The sequence below is a fragment of the Solenopsis invicta genome, chromosome 6, assembly GCF_016802725.1.
Source record: "Solenopsis invicta isolate M01_SB chromosome 6, UNIL_Sinv_3.0, whole genome shotgun sequence".
In the NCBI taxonomy this organism is placed as follows: Eukaryota; Metazoa; Arthropoda; class Insecta; order Hymenoptera; family Formicidae; genus Solenopsis; species Solenopsis invicta.
Window position 1 is genome coordinate 7,783,389 of NC_052669.1, and position 15,696 is coordinate 7,799,084.

Consider the following 15,696-nt stretch of genomic DNA (forward strand, 5'->3'; position numbering starts at 1 on the left):
TTAATTTCCTTATTGTGCGCTCTTTTTCCGATATCTCTTCGCATGCATGTATTTCTGCCTCGCTATAAAAAAGTTTTCAAATCATTTAGCCTTACAAAAAAATGAAAAATAGCGATGATAAATTATGATTTTATATACATAATTTTCTCTTTTTGAGCTTTATTTTTTTTATCATAACAAGTATCATCCACGAGAAAAGAACGACTTTGCATGCTATCCCATTTCTTAGCAGCTCCTTGAAATCTTGCAAACGCGATACTACTTGTTGATTAGATAACTGTAAATTACGTCGATTTGTTTAACTACTACGAAGCTTGTGAAAATTTCATATTATGATAGAATAATACTGGTCCCTCTTGCTGCATGTCTTTCTTCGATAAGCAAGAACGTTGTATTTTAAAGTCGCCCCAAACTTTCTTTGCCGCTTGATTCGTCGTTGTTTTATATATAAAATTGATCATCAATTTTCTTTCATCCTTATCCTGCACATCGTATAAACTTACGCTTGGTACCATATGCTTTCTTGGCCTTTCTCTGAATCAAGTTTAAAACTTTAAAAATTTATATATTACAAATGTATATACATAGAATCGATTACATATAGTAATCAATAGTTTTATCGCAAATTATCACTTGATCGTGCTCTCCAGATATTTGTCTCCCAAAATATATCTCTTCTCTGTCGCTTTTACACTGATACCAATCGTATTCTTCGGTTCCTACAATGCATCGAATGTGGGACGTTTTGCATAGTTCAGTCGTTCCAAGGTATCATGAACTGTAATCGTGCGTTGCGGTTGCAATGATGTTACCGACTTCATTTTTGCAAAAGCAAAATTGTTGCAAACTATTGAAATATTAAACACCTAGGATATAGAAACGAGGCTTTTAAAGTTGATTTGTTATATAAACGAAAAATATCTGGGTTGCATGGTCGGCGAATGAAAGATTTAAAATATAAAACGTCGGTTATACACAGAACATAGTCTACATTGCTGTGAAAACGGTAACTGTTTTAGCGTTTGGCAAACGCTGAATTGACATGATTGACATATATAAACTTTTATAGAATAATAATATTGGGAGTATAAATTAATTCGGTCCGTTTTTTGTGGTCAAAAATGCATTTATTTCAGAACAAATTGAATGAACAGATTAATCAAAGTATTGTCCATCACTGGCTACTACTTTGCCCCACCTCTCAGGCAATTTTCGAATTCCATCTCGAAAAAATGTTTTGTCTTTTGAAGCGATCCAAGTTAGGAACCAATTTTCGATTTCTGCGAAAGAAGTAAACCGGTGTCCTGCCAAATCGTGCTGCATCCGTCGGAATAACCAGTAATTAGATGGAGCGATGTCCGGCGAATACGGCGGGTGCGGTAAAATATCCCACTTGAGTGTTTCCAAATAAGTTTTGACGACTTTTGCGACATGAGGCCGAGCGTTATCATGTAGCAGAATAACTTTGTCATGTCGTTCCTCGTATTCCAGCCGTTTTTCTCGTAATGCACGGCTCAAACGAATCAATTGTCGCCTATACCGATCATCCGTACTGGATTCGCCAGGTTGTAGCAACTCGTAGTATACAACACCCCTTTGGTCCCACCAGATACACAGCATCACTTTCGAACCATGAATATTCGGCTTTGGTGTTGATGTTGAGGTCGATGACAACGATTGACCGCATCTAGTGTAGTATTTTTTCTTCTTGGGGTTATCGTAGAATATCCATTTCTCACCCCCCGCCACAATCCGATATAAAAAATCCTTTCTACGTTGCCTTTGAATCAGCTGCTCGCAAGTGAAAAATCGCCTTTCAATGTCTCTCTGTTTCAATTCATGAGGCACCCAATTGCCTTGCTTGAAAATCATTCCCATGGATTTCAATCGTACGGAAACTGTTGGTTGCGTAACCCCCAATGATTCTGCAAGCTCTTCCTGCGTTTGACTCGGATCTTCATCGAGTAATGCCTCCAATTCTTTGTCTTCGAATTTTTTTGGCTGTCCAGAGCGAGGCTTGTCTTCAACGCTGAAATCACCATTCTTGAAACGTCGAAACCATTCCCTACATGATTTATCAGTTGGAGCATTGTCACCATAAACTTCTACCAGCATTCGATGCGCTTCAGCTGCGCTTTTCTTCCAATTAAAACAGAAAACTAAAACCTCCCGCAAATGCTGCTTAGTTAATACAAAAGTTGACATATTCAACACAGTAAAAAACAGGGGTTTTGTACGAAACTCAAAGCGATATGTACTGAATATTATTAACAGATGTCTAACCTCTCTGAAACCACCGGAATCCAGAGCCATCATTTGAAAACGGACCGAACTAATTTATACTAATAGCGTTTTCGATTGAAAAAAAGTGCGCACTCAGTTCACGCCAATACTGGACAAGTTCCATGAGTTGCACTGAATAATGCAAATGCAAAAGAACACGCCCAAATTTTCAGTGCAAGTGTCAAGTTGAGTTAATTATAATAGATCACGCGAAAAAGAAAAAAGTAACCTCGAAAAAGTAATCTCGTGCTCAGTAAGTAATGATTTTTACTATGTAATTAAATAGTATATAATCATTAAAAAAATGCTATTTTATTACATCAAGTAATTAATTATATTTTAAAAAAGGTATAAAATCGATGTACTTGTATAAAAGATATAACACTTACGGTGTCATTATCCATTATTTTCACACATGCTACATAATTTACAGTTTTTGGAATCATTCTTCTAGTTCGGAAGATTGCAATTATTTCTTCTTCCTCGCTTGAACTAGAAGAAGATTCCAAAAATGTCTCCAAAATATTAAAAAGATCTAAATCCGGATTGTTCATTTTTTCAAATTTGAAACTTCGTTCGTTATTGCTTACAATAATGCACTGATGCTTGCACGCATCCAGTGCACTGAACTGGCACGGTCAAAATATCTCGTGCCACTTAGGCTGTGTTCGCGTAGCATGCTATCAGCGCTATCGTGTCGTTTTATCCTTATTCTACGTCTAATGATCGATAAAGATAGAATGACGGAATAGCGCCGATAGCGCGCTTCCCGAACTCAGCTTTAGTGCGCACTATGCGAGTGTCGTGCGTTCAAACGAACACGTGACACTAGCCAAGTGCGCATTGGCACTGCCAATCGAACACGCGCCTGACATTGAGTGCAGCCAGTGCATCCCAATCGAAAACGCTATAAGTATGTACATAATAAATGTGGTGATATGTAAATTAGCAGAACACAGCTATGTAAAAAAGTTTCAAATTTGTAATATATCTTCTCAATAATAACCCTTACTTTTTCATTATTCACATTTTCTTTTCATGTATGCATGATACGTTCATACAACAATCATATACCTAAGATTACAACTTTTTCTTCTGGCTGATCAACATAAAATACTTTATATTATATACAGATTATATTTATACTATATATTATATATATATATATATATATATATATTTACCCATGTATTTTTTATAAAAATTGTATATGACAATATAATGGTATACATCCCTCCGAATATCATTACAAGAATTTATAACAGTATATGTAATAATAAACATAATGTAATCATTTGCTATGCAACTTTTCTATGCAGACACTTAACTGTTGAAGACGGTGAAGCAGATGTCGCATATTCGCGCTTGATTGCCGAAGACCTGACTGCTCGCTACCCACTTCCTGTCGTTGGCCCAGCTCAAAGTGCAGTCTGGCCAAACGTTCTTGCTGCTCCCGTATTTCCGTCATCTGTTCCATACTGCAGTCTTTTCCTACAAATAATTGACAGTCTTGTTAAGTATTTTTTTTTATTGACACACACGTGGCTCGCTATACCAACCAAATGCTCTATACCAACCAAATGCTCGTAAATTGCCGCTGTGAAAGTCTTCTAGCAATTGCAGCAAAGCTTGCTCCATATGGCGAACATCGGGAACCTCTGACAGAAAGCAATGGTGTTTGCATGGCACCACGGCTGTATATAATAACGCCAAAACAAAATCAAAAGATATAAAACTTAAAGAACTGAAATATAAGGCACAATCATCATACACAACAAAATTGACAAATTATAACATAATAATTATAACATAAAAAAATGCATATATTTATAAAATATAAGCATAAATACATTTGTAAAATAGAAAGTAAGCGAAATAGGATTAAAAGAACCTAAGATAAAAAAAGATGAAAAATGATTGTATTAAAGACAATTCTCTGTATCTTTGGAGCTGCAATTACCTTTGTGCTGTCTTACAATTCTCGGTGGATCCGGCCGATTCGGCCTTTGCTTCTCCTTCTCATTGAGATATGTCAATCGAGATTGATTTCCAGTATAACTCGAAGCATTGGCAGCTCGACTGGATACCATGGAACCTTGACTCGTTCCTTGGCCAGAGCTTCCTTTACTAATAATCGGCGACGTTTGCGCGTTATTTTCCCATAATACTTGTTGCTGTAAAAATATTATTTAGGAGAACAATTATGTTATAATTATTATCGCCAATGTAATAGCATGAGGATAGACAATTGTATACTGTGAGACATTGTACCGATACATTGGAATTATGCACTTCAACTTTGCTTGGACGTTGAGATCTCGCTGGTGTCGACGGAGGCGTAGCCTCCCCGCCGTGGCCGAGCGGCTCTTCGCATTCCTCCTCTTGAACCAACTGCTGCAATTCGCCGCACCCAGCTTCCTCCACCATGTTGACGAGAAGCTTGCAGTATCTGGAAGAATCGCTGAGTGATTAGGATAATTATTTCATTTTTATCATTTTATTACTACTCATTTTTTAACCTTATTAATAGACAAATATTCAATAGTTTTCATTTTTCTAATAGAAACTTGTGCTTGTGGGCGTTACAATAATATATTTTGTCTTATATTTCAGGTAATGCAATCAAGTCAAGGATAAAATAATTTACCTAAATGTCCTGGATTAATCGCTTTGCTTGATTATGATATTTTTATCAGTCAGTGCAATGTGTCGACGTTAATGCAATTGATAATGACACTTTGCATTATCACGCTTTCCAATTACGGTCTAGACGTTCTATTGGAGCTGTTGATGAAGAAATCGAAGACTACATATATTTAAATATATATTTGATTATATCGTGTTAACCTTTATTATTGTTTACATACTGTTCGCCTCTTGCACGCATTAACCTCACCTGCAGTCGTGGAACTGTCACTTTTGAATCACGATACACGAATGTCTAGATAGAAGATGGAATACGTATCTACGATGAAGGCGCATCCAACTTTAAATGTGATTCGGCAACTCATGTGCTTTCGCATTTAAAGTTTTGACTGTTCGGTGCATCGGAACCTCGGAGCTGATCGGAGCAATCAGCTGATCGCGTACAGCGTTGCGCATCGCGGAATATCGCAGAGTGTTGAAAACGTTGCGATAAAAGTGTGTAGTAGCAGCGTGCACTTATTAGGAAGATTATTATAATTTTAGGTAAATAAGAAAATCAGGTAAATAAGAAAAAGAACAATAGTTATTTTTACTCGCGAATATACGCACTTATTTTAATTCAACAGAAGTGTATGCGGGCGACGTATTGTACAATCACAAACGTCATTCTAATTCGTAAATATAGTTGCAATTAAACAAAAAGCTATGTTATTTATGAAATAAGAAGGTTTATTGTATAACTTGTTCATTTTTGCAAAAATTCTCCGTTTGGTTTTGTAATGGATAATTATTTTGGGTATCGTGTAACCAGAGATTACATTATAACCTATACTTTTTTTTTCTTAATAAAATCAATAAAAAGAAGGCAAATTACATGCGTTTAACTAATAAATTGCTCGTCAACGTGACAGGGAATTCACAAAGAATTTATATCTATAAACTTTAATTAAAAATATAAATGTATTGTTTATTAGAAATAGTAATATGTTGATCCATATTCTCAATTCACTTTTTATTGATAAAAGTACTTTAGTTTACGTCTACTATAGAATTTTAGAAATAAATATGTGCATTTATCGATACAAGTGAATTGAGAATGTGGGTTAAAGATTTTTATTTAAGTTTTCTTGAAATCATGACTGTATATGTATTTACTAGTCAATGTACAATTTCATTGAATTTGCTCTTACTATACAGATACAAGATTCGCTATGGCAGCCAAGGAAGAGGTAAGCAATACAACAATGGATACAAAGACTGAAGAAACGCCAGAAAATTCGACAACGGAAGATGCGCCGGCCAGCCTAGAAACCATTCCTGAGGGAAATGCGGCACGAAACGGGCTTCAAACAGCGCCAAAGGACAAAGCAAAAAGTACACTCTCACCTTTGTTCACATACAATTTTACATCACATATATCAAAGTATATATTTAAATAAAGTTTACATTTAAATTTTATAGTTGATATACTGCTGAAAGCTACTGCTAATGCTCCAATCATGAAGCAGAAGAAGTGGTCGGTCTATCAAGACAATCCCATCGGAAAGATCTCCGAATTCATAAAGAAGTACCTCAAATTGGACCCCAACGAGAGACTGGTACGTCATAATTATTCTTTCCAATCTCTTCAGCACAATCGGGGAACGTGATAATAATTCATACTTGCCTTTCAGTTTCTCTATGTGAATCAGACGTTTGCGCCTGCCCCCGATCAAACGGTCAAGAACTTGTACGACTGTTACGGTGCCGACGGAAAGTTGGTCATACATTACTGTAAAAGTCAAGCATGGGGCTGAGATTCGCTGAGGTTAACTTATCAAAGTTAATTTTTCCCAACAAAGAATAATATATAAATTATGAAATAATTTTAATTTCTACCTCATATTTACGATATATATAAATTTTGATACCTAGTGAAATGTAATTGTGATACCTGGTTTTTACTTTATCATTATTTTGCAGGAGAATCCTTGTTAAAATTATGTATTCGTGTCTCAGTCTAAGCATTGTGCGTTATGTCTTTGACGTAATTGATCTTCTGCTACTTGAATTTGAAGACTCCTTTAGTTTTTCCATTGTTCTTGCTTTACTGGATCTATCGCTCTTTGTGTCCTTGCATCGGCATCGGTTCGGTGTACCTGCGCTTGACTTGGAACTTACCGAGCTCCGCGATGCACATTTGCAAACGGGCGTTCTTTCTTCTTTACGGGTTTCTTTTTTAGAACCTTTACTCCGATCAGACGCAACTGATAGCGGTTTCTGATCACCTGTCAAGTATCGCCATTAAATAAACAAACGTGAGTTGCAATAAGATTACGAAAGGTTTATGTTGCCTAATAAGTCTATTTTACTTTGTTACACACTTAAGAATACATTTAAGAATATAATATATTTACTTGTACATGATGAAGTAGATTTTTTGGAAGATCTCACAGTCTGATCTTCTGCCACGACATTTTTTCCATCATCCTCTGCTTTTTGCTGAAACAATTTATCCACATCCTCGTCGGGCATGCTACGTATAGAGTTAGCTGCTCTTCCTGACCGATCCACACTTTTTGAATCTTCCAAAGTCTCAGATGGATATTTCCAAATCATAATTGTTCCATCGGCGCTAGCTGTCACTATGTGCTTGCCGTCCGTACTGAACTTACACGCGGTGATTATTGCGGCATGGAAAGTGCTAATGTGGGTGACATCCGCGCTGTCGTACTCCCAGCTCTTGACGGTACAGTCGTTGGATCCGGTTATAAAGCGTCGACCGTCCGGACTGATGTCCAAACAGTTCATCGTGCCGGCGCTGGAACCCTCAATCTCCCGCACCAACGAACCGTCCAGAGTTTCCCAGTAAGCGATCTTCCGATCCGTGCCGCATGTCAAGATCTGAATACCGTCAGGGGTGAATTGCGCCATCATAAACATAGTGTTTCCCATGAGAATGTGTTTCCTGGTGCAACGTCTGTTACGAAAAAACCCGGTAAAATTCTCACATTATAAAGCCTACTCTTACAGGGTACATTGCACCAGTCACTGAACAATTAATTGTAAGTGATTGTTCAAGAAAAATATTAAAATAATAAAACTTTAAAATCATAAATTATAAATAAATTGATATTTTTAGACCTAATTTTTATACTAATTTAATTAAAACAGTAGAGAGAGATATTTTGATCGTTGCTGTATCAATGCAAATTGAACAAGAATGCCTTTTACGGTTGCAGCTAGGTCTTCGTGCTTGTATTGTTTGTGTGATTTTATATACTTTCCTCAAGTTTCTTTACAGTTTTTTCAGGGGGAAAGGGGTTAATATTTAATAATACGTGATATTACTTAATCTTGTTCAATTTAGAATTATGTTATGACTGAAAATTAATTCGGCGCGCAGTTCATTGAACTTGAGGAAAGTATATAAAATTACACAAACAATACAAGCACGAAGGCCTAAAAGCTGCAACCGTAAAAGGCATTCTTGTTCAATTTGTATTAATTAAAATATTTTTTATTTGAAAATGTAATTATATTAAGTTGTGTTTATTTGTTCATTGACTGATTCAATTTTTTACTTGTTAATTGATTGGTGACAATACTAATTTAATATTTTATAAAAAAAAAGCGAAACTTACATTATGTCCCAGATAACGCACGTGCCATCCGTACTCGAACTGATCAAGTCCTCGTTGTTGCTCGAGATATGCAAAGACGTTATCGGACTCCGATGTTCCTTCAGTACACTAATCAATCGCCGCACGTCAGTTTTTATGTCCCATACACGTACCTGGAAGTTGGATAGATTCCACGTTACACGGTAAAATTTATTGGAGCGTAACGCATACATTGTAAAGAGATATTAATTTTTCCACGGGAATAGAATTGGTCAATCCGATTCGATCGTGTAATCGACGTTAAAGAATACTATTTAGAAAACGAAGGAAATCACCTGGCCATCACAGCCACCGCTAATCATCGTAGAATCGTCGCTCGTGACGGTAATCGTCGACACGGCTTTTGTGTGAGCGTTATAAATGGAAAAATAAAACTCCCCGTTATGCGGCGAAAAAGCTCTTATTATGCCGTCGTTCCAAGCTGAAACGTGTAAACAAAACAAAAATGTTTACTGCAGTTTAGATATGATATAGCGTACATTATTTTACAAAAATTATAATAAATTGCAACTGTTGAATCTTTGAAATATAAGTGGGAAGCTTTTATGATGAATGAAAGATTATAATGTATTAAGATTAATAATTATTTCACACTATTGCACGAAGAATGACATAAAGAAGTTACAGTTTGTTTAAATTATTACAATTCTCGATAGGGTTTTTGTTAACAGGTAAAAGAAAATTTTAGGAATGATCTGAGATAATAAAATAAAACAGATTAATAAAATTGCGATTAAGGTTTTGTTTTTTAATTGTAAATATGTAAATGTACACTGCTTTGGACTCTTTTTATATAAATATTTAAACACCTAAGATTAAAAACGAAGCTATAATTACAATTTTGTTATTCTTGATTTGCATCTTAATTTACTATCTAGAATCATTCCTTAAATTCTTTTCCCACCTGTTACCATTCTGCATAATTACAACTGTACGTACCAGAAAGCAGCATTTGATCATTACGCGCGAATTGTAGACTGGAGCAAATGAAATTCGCCACAGTGATACGAACTATTTCCTTCTGCTTTTCTAGTTTCCATAGCCTGACGTCGTTTTTACTGCCTGTTGCGAATATCTCTGAATGATTGCTGCGACATTAGAATGACGTTAATCGATTCGGTTAACCGGGGAATAGATATTGCAAAATTCGATATCCTTACCGTGGGAATGCGATACTATATATGCAGTTGGTGTGACACGTAACGAGTAAGCGCATATGAAAATTTGATAGTTGAATCTGATAAATTTCGCACCAGGATGTCCCGACCAGCAAGAATTCGTTCAGATGCAGAACCATGGACGTAACAGCGCTGCACACGGTTTCCTTTTGATGCTGATAAAACAAATAATTTAGATCTCAGTCATAAATCATCTCAGTCAGTAAATCATTTGTGTCTTTAATTTTCGTCATTAATTTTTGTTTTGTAACTTTACATCGCAATAACTTTATATCTATTTTTTCTTTCTCCTTTGTTGATTACGAAGTCGTTTTCTCTTTTTTTCTTGTAATGTATTGGCTTATGTCTTGATGAAAATTACTCTTAGAATTTTTTATATTGGAACACTTTTTAGAAATATTGAGAAAATTTACATCTTAGAATTTTTATGTGAATTTATATGTGAATTCTGAATTCGTATTAAAAATCTCAGACATTTTCTATAAAATTGTAAAATTATATAGAAATTCTGAAAGATTCTAAGAAAAGATACAGACTTTCTCAGCATTTCTAAAGTGTTTCACATGAAAATTCTGAGAAAAATGTTCACCAGGGTAAAGTAAGTTAAATAACTTACCGTGAGTATTTGAGGCGTATTAGGGAACTTAGATGGCTTGTGAGATCGATTCTCCTTTTTACATATAATTATTTGTATCAATTCGATGGTACCGTCGCCAGTGCCAACCACCAACTTCTCGTCCTTCAGAAGCAGTAAGCACCTCACCCCGCCCGCGTATAGATCACCCTCACCAACCTTCATTTTCCTCGGATCGCGCGTTATCTTCGAATAGCAGCCGATCATCACCGGCAAGCGCATTGGCTCTCCGCACTGCAGATCGTCGCGCAGATTCAATCTGTGAAAGAAGAGGAACAATTGAACAAGAACGAGGACAGATGGCGAATGAAATATCATTAATGTGAAATATCATAAATACTGCATAAAGCTACGGCAATTAAAGACAAAGGAGTATGAAATTGAAATTAATATCTGTTCTATTTAATTATATTCTTGCTTATATGTAACTTGATTTTTTTTTTAAGAATTTGATAATCTTAATTTTATCAAAAAATATTTCATATTTTTATTTCAATATTATAATAGTCATCTAAAAAGCATAAAACGATTATTTTGATAATGATAGTATTAAACGTTGTAATTCTTGATTTTAAGACATCATATTTTCTATATTTTCGATATTTTATTTTTCTTGTAATAAAACTAAACAAAATGTCTTCGTATAAGTAAATTATGTCAATTTAACACTATATAATTTTATTCCAAGTTTTTTACTATTTCGAAAATAAAGATATTTTTACAATCTGCACAGAAAAGAATGTCCTTCTTCTGTGCAGATATTAATTGAGTAATAGATGTAGCGAATGCATTTTTTTTCACAGGTGTCTCTATGTGACCTTGCTTTAATGATATCACCGGAAGAAGTGCCGCAGTAGATGATCTCGTCCATCTCGTCCACGGCGACGCAGTTGATGAGACGCTTCAGCTTGCCCACCTCTACGTCGAGACCGTGGATCCGACGCTTCTCTGCCTCGATTCGCCAGATCTTCAACGTCCTGTCGCCAGAGGTAATGAAACACTCGCCGTGAAGATGTGTCCTCGTAACGTTATACGCGTTGCCACTCGTGTCATTGCTGGCGAACGATCCTGCAGAGGTTTATCAGTATTTGGTGTATATTTACAGGTTGACTCAATGAAAATTATTATTGAACAATTTTAATACATTTTTTTCAATAAAACTATATGAAATTTCTTTATGCAAGTTATGATTAATGTCATAATTATCTTATTTCAATATTTACATTTTGTTACATTTCGAAAACAAAAATATCTCTCAAAACAAAATCCTGATGCAAATTTATTTCAGAATGTTTTACAATTTTTATCTAAATTTCATAATTTTTGGAAATCTTGTTATTACTTTTAGAAAATTTCTGAACTTTTTTTATACGAATTAGACAATTTGTGAAAGTTTACATCTTTTCTAGACTTCTTTATATAAATTTTTAATTTTTCTAAAATTTCTAAAATTCTGCAATTTTTGATGGACTTTTATAAAATCTGAAAATTGTAAAATATTTTTCATAGTATGGGAATTCTTGGACTATTTCAGAATTCACATTTGTTTCTGAAAAGTTCCATGTTTTAATAAAAATTCTGAGATAAATTTTTATCGGGAAAATATTCTTCTTTTCCCTGTACTGAAATTCTTCGCGCAGATTTGTGCGAAGTATCGCTAAAAGGACTAAGAAAAAAATATACCGCATATAAGAGAATTCTTCTGAACGTCCCAGATGACCACGTTGCCATCATCCCTGCCGCCGAGGCTCACGAGGAAGTCGCTGTTGCGGGTGAAGCACAGGTCCACGATGCCGACCTTGTGCGTCTCGTAGCTGCCTTTTATCGTGCCCTCCTTATAATTCCACACGATTACCATGGCCTGCGAAGACGCGATCGATGAAATCGAATGTAATTGAATCGCGTACGGGAATATTAAGGACGCACCTTGAAACCGAGATGATTGTTTTGACCAGAAGCGACGTATTCGCCGCACGGAGAAACGCACAGTGTCGAGACATTGTTCGTGTGTCCGCTGAGGAATCGTTGCTCGCCGGTTTCGATGTTCCTTATGGCAACCTTGTAGCCCATCGGATAGAGAAGATGCTTCTCATCCGGATGCAGTCGCAGACTGTTCTTCGTTATGCCTTGAAGAAATGCAAAAATGTGTAAAAATACCTTAGTGAAAATTTTGCACAGAATTTTTATACGAATTGGAACATTTTTCAGAAATATCAAGAAGTCTACATCTTCTCTTGGAATTTTTCATACGTGTGAATTTTGAAATATTCTAAGATTTCTCATTTTGTAACATCTAAAAAAGAGTCTTGAACTTTTCAGATTTTATCAGAAATTGTAGATACTTATAGGTATTTCCGAAAAGGATTCTAATTCGTATAAAAAATATTTAAAAAATGACAAAATTATAAATTATACAGAGAAATTCTAAAAAATTTAGAAATTCTGGAAAATTATATGAAATACTGTAAGAGAAATTGTCATCAAAGTATTCGAAAAAAATACGAAGTGATTATTAAATAATTGCATTAAGAATTAGATTTGAAGTATAAACTATGTGTAAATTTTCGGTTTATCAGATAATTATTTTCAAATTTTTCAGAAATTCAAATATTATTTAAAATTCGCATTTCTCGACTTTAAACCTGACTGCTCTCACTCGATCAAATTTATTAATCTTTCCAAAAAAAACAAGTTTTAATAACGTGTTAATGTCAGTGAAATGTCATTTGATGTCACCTTGTTTGTTGATCTTATCTTATATTTTTTATTAATCCATTTTAAATTAAATTCACTTAATTATTTGATTAAATTAATTCGTTTCAAATGCCATAAAAATCAAATCCTACATTTGAAATAAATCACGAAGGAGGAAATGAAAAATACTGCCTCCTATACGAACCGTCAAACGTGATTATTCCGATCGTTTCGAGGTCCCGGGGCTCCATATCGCAACTCGTTCATCAACTTTATGATAAAATGTATTACTGGAAATACTAGAGGCCGTGTAATTGAAGACAACGTAAACAGCGTCACCGTGGTGATAAATTGATTGTTTACGCACCCTTATGCACCCTCGTCAACCTCTTGCAATCGTATATTTCGTCAGAATCTAATTTTATTTTATTTTTTTTTTAAGAAAAAATGCCAAACAGTTTAATTAAACACAAAAAAATTATTGCCTAAAACAATGTTTTTTTTTTGTAACGTATCAGAAAGTTTAAAAACAGTGTAACTGTATAAATAGAAAATATTTAAAAACATTAAAGCAATATTTATAACTTATTATTCATAATGTTTTTCAATTTTATAAAATCTATTAAATATTTAAATATTTTAATTTATTATAGCGTATATTTATGAAACTATATTTTCGATTATCGGCATTATAGTTCTCGGTAACCTGGTTTTCTACTTTTTATTTCGATCACAATATCGGAGGGGGCGTTAGCACACGATTTTTTCAAACGTATGCACATTCCCAATATATGAATTAATATCGTTGTAAACACTTAATTAATCTTGAATTAAGTAATTCGATTAAAATCAAGAGATAATGAGATAAAAATTTACCTCATTAATCTCGAAAAATTTAACGACAGCGCATATTTCTTATTTTTATGCCTTTGAATACAACGATACGGCATATTATTCATATTTCTTTATTTAATATTATTATCTATATTTTTTGCAACATCTATAGAAAATAAACAAAAATATATCTTAAGAGAATTAAAGAGTTTTAGAGCAGGAATTCTAAAGATAAAAATTACATTGTTTAGAGAACTTTGCGAATCTTCGGCTCCATTTTCATTTTCGTTGCAACTGCAAAGTGCATCACATTATGTCGGATTCAACGATTTTGCATCAATCTCGAAACGAGGCAATATCGGTATTGCGATCAGTGTATCGCATGCACATAGAAAAAAAGTATTGCATGAGTTACAAACATTGGAGACCTGGCGTGTCCGCCATAAGATTGTACGTGCAGAGAATTCGTCAAATCGACAAATTACGGAGGATGAGTTGTCTCCGTACCGAAGGCAAAATATGAAGGTGAATGTCTCATTTCGAACGCGAAGATGACACGAAGCTGACTGCTTCCGGCGCGCAAGAGGAAAGAGTTTTCCCTTTGAAAGGAGAGAGAGAGAGAGAGAGAGAGAGAGAGAGAGAGAGAGAGTTCCGTGAAATAAAAAGATTTTATTTCTTTCCAATTTTCGGAGTGACTTCTTCAGATTTATCATTGTTTGCAGAATAAAAGAAATGAATTTTTTATCATATAAAACAAAATATTTGATTAATGCTAAAAAATTCAACTATTATAAACATCTTTTGCCGAAGACAATAATTTTTTTTATTTTGTTATATAACACAAAATTTAGTGGCTTTTGCGAAGTACATCTAAATAAAGAAATATTCATTTTATACTTACTAAATAACTTTGTGGAGTATATTTTAACCGAATTATTTATTGTTATAAAAAAATACATTTTTTCTAGTGAAGATTTATCACTCTACCAAGTATACATCGAAAAAAAAGTTTTGTAAGCATTATATACAGAAAGAACGATTTTGCGAATAAAAAGTTTTTTATGTATAAGCAAATATATTTATTTTAATGTCATTTTCTTGATTTGAATAAATATTAGTATAAAATAATGTATTTTTAAATTTAAGAAATACTTTTTTAAATCAAGGAAATGATGTTAAAATAAATATATTAATTTAAATATAAAAAAAACTTTTTTAATGTAAAAACTTAGTTCATACAGATCTGAAAATAATTTGATCGGACCATCAAAATAATTATGAAGAACAATCAAATATAATGAGCAATGCTGCAAAACGTTTTGACATTCTGGCAATTAGTTTGAGCGTCTTACATAATTATTTTGATGGTCAAACATTATTTTCAGATCTATCCAACTATCCAACTAAATTTTTAAATACTTTAGCAAAACTGTTCTTTCAGGGTACTATAGTCATAATTATTAAACATTATTACATAGAAAATTATTAAATATATAGAATTAAATGAAATTTTACTTATTAAATAGAAAAAGAAAATTGTTTTGATTATATTAATCAAACATTCAATTGGCATTATTTTAGCTATTACCAAATTCTTTTTTCATGGTTTGCAGCACGCTTCCCCGCCGCGGAAAACGCGGAGACCAGCGCGGCCCCTCCGTCGTCGGGCGCGACGCGTCATCGTCGCGTGGCGACGTAAAGGTTCAACGGCTGCCCGGGAGGAAAAACGGTTCATGGAGGGACGGCCGCGCTGACTAGCTATTTC

The 15,696-nt window shown here is 34.3% G+C and overlaps 3 protein-coding genes across 12 annotated transcripts in view; 1 reads left to right on the forward strand and 2 right to left on the reverse strand.

Moving 5' to 3' along the window:
• Window positions 1–3,243: 3,243 nt before the first annotated feature.
• Window positions 3,244–5,067, reverse strand: LOC105196551 (coiled-coil domain-containing protein 28A). 2 transcript variants are annotated; one of them, XM_026138465.2, is made up of 5 exons: window positions 4,931–5,067; window positions 4,555–4,732; window positions 4,244–4,457; window positions 3,861–3,941; window positions 3,244–3,774 (listed from the first exon to the last, which is right to left on the reverse strand). In XM_026138465.2, the coding sequence occupies exons 2-5, from the start codon at window positions 4,708–4,710 to the stop codon at window positions 3,575–3,577; spliced, it is 651 nt and encodes a 216-aa protein (XP_025994250.1). In that variant the 5' UTR covers window positions 4,711–4,732; window positions 4,931–5,067; the 3' UTR covers window positions 3,244–3,574. The 2 variants fall into 2 exon arrangements, with proteins under 2 accessions (XP_025994250.1, XP_025994249.1); XM_026138464.2 differs by having other exon boundaries at window positions 3,861–3,977.
• A 185-nt stretch (window positions 5,068–5,252) lies between these two features.
• LOC105196550 (autophagy protein 12-like) lies at window positions 5,253–7,330 on the forward strand. Of its 2 annotated transcripts, none has more exons than XM_011162549.3 (4): window positions 5,253–5,472; window positions 6,127–6,303; window positions 6,391–6,527; window positions 6,603–7,330. In XM_011162549.3, exons 2-4 carry the CDS (start codon window positions 6,141–6,143, stop codon window positions 6,723–6,725), a joined length of 423 nt encoding a protein of 140 aa, XP_011160851.1. In that variant the 5' UTR covers window positions 5,253–5,472; window positions 6,127–6,140; the 3' UTR covers window positions 6,726–7,330. The 2 variants fall into 2 exon arrangements, with proteins under 2 accessions (XP_011160851.1, XP_011160852.1); XM_011162550.3 differs by having other exon boundaries at window positions 5,338–5,489.
• Window positions 6,312–15,696, reverse strand: part of LOC105196549 (cilia- and flagella-associated protein 52) — a 43,487-nt gene continuing 34,102 nt past the window's right edge. For 7 of the 8 annotated variants that reach the window (XM_039450153.1, XM_039450156.1, XM_039450157.1 and 4 more), the window contains 10 exons: window positions 12,330–12,529; window positions 12,087–12,264; window positions 11,222–11,471; window positions 10,386–10,662; window positions 9,752–9,924; window positions 9,531–9,679; window positions 8,867–9,012; window positions 8,553–8,704; window positions 7,326–7,888; window positions 6,327–7,196 (listed from right to left, as the gene is read on the reverse strand). In XM_039450153.1, coding sequence (XP_039306087.1) covers window positions 6,943–7,196; window positions 7,326–7,888; window positions 8,553–8,704; window positions 8,867–9,012; window positions 9,531–9,679; window positions 9,752–9,924; window positions 10,386–10,662; window positions 11,222–11,471; window positions 12,087–12,264; window positions 12,330–12,473 — 2,286 coding nt within the window. In that variant the 5' untranslated portion in view covers window positions 12,474–12,529 and the 3' untranslated portion in view covers window positions 6,327–6,942. Of the gene's footprint in view, window positions 7,197–7,325; window positions 7,889–8,552; window positions 8,705–8,866; window positions 9,013–9,530; window positions 9,680–9,751; window positions 9,925–10,385; window positions 10,663–11,221; window positions 11,472–12,086; window positions 12,265–12,329; window positions 12,530–15,696 lie in introns of all 8 variants that reach the window. The other variant, XR_005574957.1, reaches the window with a different exon arrangement.